The following is a 3,862-nucleotide window of genomic DNA, read 5'->3' as shown; positions in this document are numbered from 1 at the left end:
GGTTTGTTTTGACAGTAGCAAATTAGCAATATATATATATACATAAATATAGACCAATTGCTGATGAAACAAGTCCCGCGGGTCAAAGTTTATTTTAGCACAATCAAAGAAAACATCCATGCACTCGGTCAAACTATTTTCTCAGAAGTCTATTTAACACGCTGTATATTTCTCGGTATACTAAGTATAATAATTCACCTAATAGTTGTACTGCATTCTAATTTACAGGTCAATGATTACCAAGATAATACAACCGCATTCTGTCAAATCATATCTGTTTTTTCTTAAATCATTCGAACTTTAACATTTGTCGTCAAATAAAGCGGATCGAATTCCACTGACTTGCAAATATTTTGCGTTAGTGATTTGAATAGGAAATGGAATATTTGTGGGTTTATATGATTTTGACTTTTTCATGTAGTACACCGCAAATTAAATATATATTGTCAACGTCTATTTTTCAAATAATTATCTGATACTGAAAAGGAACATATTGGTTTTTTTTTGGTGATATAGCTAATTAGTGTTAATGACCATAAAAGAAAAAAAAGAGGCATATATGAAAGTCATGATATTTATACATAAGAATTTTAGCCTTCATAGTGGTTCATGGTTATATTCATAAATTCAAACGTTAATGTCGTTTGATTAAATTGACCCAATACAAATTAACACAAATTGATTAAAATTAAGACATCAAAGGGAAATTTAATAAGGTACAATCTTATCATTTTATTCAGTGACACAAGCAAAAAAATGTAATTATATAAACATGTTATACATAAAATCAGGAACCACGGTGGGATGTGGGTGCTGGTTTTGGGGTGGGGTGAGGGGAAAGGGGTTTTTTTTCATTCTATGCAACAGAGGCCTATGTAAATTGAAATAGTTTTTTTGGCTTAGTTTTTAAGCTTCAATTAATTTAAGTCATATTTCAATTCTTATCTTCATTCTTTCTATATGAAATGAAAATCCCTTATAAAGGCAAAACAAAATTCTGCATACGTAATCTGATTGTACCAACGACAAATAAAACATACGTATTTAATCAAAAAACATAAAAAATGAGAGGTTCGCCAGGTAAAATAGAGAAAGAAAAGGTGCAGTATGAAGAGAGAAAAAACCCATGGTCAGAGCATGCATAATAAATCTAACTGTTTTGGTAATTAACGCATGTTGTAATTGCTCAAACAGAATTAATACAGGATAGTATACACTACCAGGTATAAAAGCGATATTTCATTCTTGTTGACAGAGAAGCTCCTAGCGCCTAGCCCCCTATATAAATATACGTAAACCTACGAATGGTGCAACCTTGATTTACATAATTATACATCAGACAAAAGGCGTTGATGTGAAGCATTTATGCAAAAAATTAAGGTTGGTCAGATTTTGAATTTTAAAGTGTTTATATATTGAAGTAAGTCTGTGACTCCAGAGAATCAAGTAATTTCTGCCAAGTAGCATGAATTGTCACCTTTTCACAGTAATTGTTTGGATCGGATGTTATATAGTCACGCCAGTGTTTTCGGAATGTATACAAGACCAGAACTGCTCCCTGCCATCTTGTTTCTGTGGAACGTTTGAACATCCTGTCGGTAGAAAAAATACTCCACAGATAATTTATTTCGCCCTTGATGATGGCGTCAACAGCGAGGTGGCTGAGTTCTATAACAGGCTGTTTCATCCAAGTAGGAAAAATCCCAATGGATGCCCTATCACAGCTACCCTCATGGCCACCAGAAAAGGCACGGATTTTAACATCCTACTAGATTTCTACAACAGGGGTTTTGAGGTAGCCACGCACACAGACACGCCGTCCGCCATTACCAACACAACCATACTGGAGCTAGAGATCAAAACTGAGCGACAGACCATTTTGGACAATGTTTTCATGTCCGCCAATGACATTCAAGGATGGAGAAGTCCCTATCTAAAAACAGCTGGAGATGAACAAATCAGGGTCCTGAAGAAGCTTGGATACAGGTACGACACTTCAAAGACGTTTGTACGAAAAAACGCAACTGGCGGACTTAATTCATTCCCCTTGACTACAGACTTCCCTTGGCCGTATCCATGCAATATCCCACCCTGCTGGACGCAGTCTCACAGCAACTTCTGGGAGGTTCCTATTAACGCTTTGTGGGACTACAAAAAAGCATACCCGTGCCCCACTGCAGATGGGTGCCACAATCGACCAGATACAGAGGAAGATGCCCGAGAATTCATAATGATGAACTTCAAAAACTCTTATAATGGCAATAGAGCACCCCTCGGTTTCCACATGATGGGGAACTTCTTTCGCCATGTTCCCTTTTATCGTGCTATGGACCGTTTCATAAAGGAGGTATTAATGCTGCCTGATGTGTATATTATACCGATTTCTAAAATGTTGGACTGGATGGAGCAGCCGGTGCCACTTGCGCAGATAACTAGGTACGAATCTTGGAAGTGTGCGCCGCTAGCATCACCAACCCCTGCCATGCCAGCTCTCCCGACACTAGCACCAAAACTCAGTGCTGAAAAATGTGTGCAAGGCCAAAACTGTAACCTTCCTTCGTGCTTTTGCAAAACTTTTGACCACTCGATGAACAAAGCTGACATTCCACAAATAGTCTATCTGGCCATAGATGACGCACTGGACACCTCTGTTTCCGGTTATTTTGAGAGACTCCTTTTTAACAGAACCAACCCAAACGGCTGTCCAATCTCTGCAACGTTCTTTGTCCCCACTACTGGCACCAACTATACCTTAGTCCGCGACTTTTACGCCAAAGGAATGGAAATAGGATCACATAGCGTAACGCACAATAATGTGATCACAAGGGAGGCCGTTTCCAGAGAAGCTCGACGTTCAAAGGAAAATTTGGCAACATATGCAGACATACCTTTGTCCGACATTCTAGGTTACAGGAGTCCGTATTTAGCAACTGCAGGTGACGACCAAGCCGATGTTTTGCAAAATCTAGGATATGCTTATGATATATCCTATACTTTCACAAGGAGGCCGTCCTATGCCAAAAATGTATGGCCACTAACTGCCGACTTCGCCTGGCCTCTGCCATGTAACGTAGCCCCTTGTCTCCGACGACCCCACAGAGGATTCTGGGAAGTTCCTGTGAACTCGATGTGGGACTACACAAATACAGACATATGTGCATATGCCGACGACTGCCAACGCCCGCCTCCCACTCATGACCACGTGAGGAGGTACCTCACCAACAACTTTAAAAACTCATACGAAGGAAATAAAGCACCATTTGGACTTCATTTTCATGGAAGATGGTTCCATGAAAGCAGAAACTATATGGGCTTTAAAGGATTTTTGGACTATTTACAGACACTGCCAGATGTGTATATTGTGTCTGTGAAAAAGATGTTAGATTGGATGCAGTACCCCACACCAAAAAGCCAAATACAAACTTTTGGACCTTGGAAATGTGCAGTAATGAAACGTCCACAATTTCAACAATTATCATAGATTTTGCACCTTAACATTTTAAAGAATACATAAAGCTCACTGCATGCATGCACCGGTGAATTAGTTCTTATACTTGTTATAATTTTAGTTATTTAATAAATGTTATTATGTTTTCTCTATTATTTTCTTTCTTTTCCGCGTGTTATTCAGGAGTTAGTTTTCCAACACCATGACGTTATGTCTCAAATTCTTATCAATATTCATGGCCTTATATTCATATGAAAATGTGATGGGTCGCGTTTTGACCCAGCCAAGAATGAGTATACTGCCAAGTAGCACTTTTGCTAGCCAATGATTTTTTTTTTTTGTTTAACCAAATTTTTTCACATAAGTAAATCTACATGTACCGACACACAAAGTTTACAATTTGCATCGCTTGGA

At 38.5% G+C, this 3,862-nt stretch overlaps 1 protein-coding gene across 1 annotated transcript; it reads left to right on the top strand.

Annotated features, from left to right (window-relative positions):
* The first annotated feature begins 810 nt into the window (after positions 1 to 810).
* On the top strand, positions 811 to 3,591 carry LOC128178058 (chitin deacetylase 1-like). Its single transcript, XM_052845050.1, has one exon. The coding sequence runs from the start codon at positions 1,466 to 1,468 to the stop codon at positions 3,479 to 3,481; it is 2,016 nt and encodes a 671-aa protein (XP_052701010.1). The 5' UTR covers positions 811 to 1,465; the 3' UTR covers positions 3,482 to 3,591.
* Positions 3,592 to 3,862: the final 271 nt, after the last annotated feature.

This window comes from Crassostrea angulata, chromosome 3 (assembly GCF_025612915.1).
Source record: "Crassostrea angulata isolate pt1a10 chromosome 3, ASM2561291v2, whole genome shotgun sequence".
Lineage (NCBI taxonomy): Eukaryota > Metazoa > Mollusca > Bivalvia > Ostreida > Ostreidae > Magallana > Magallana angulata.
Note: the sequence above shows the minus strand (reverse complement) of the source record. Positions and strands in the feature narration are given on the sequence as shown.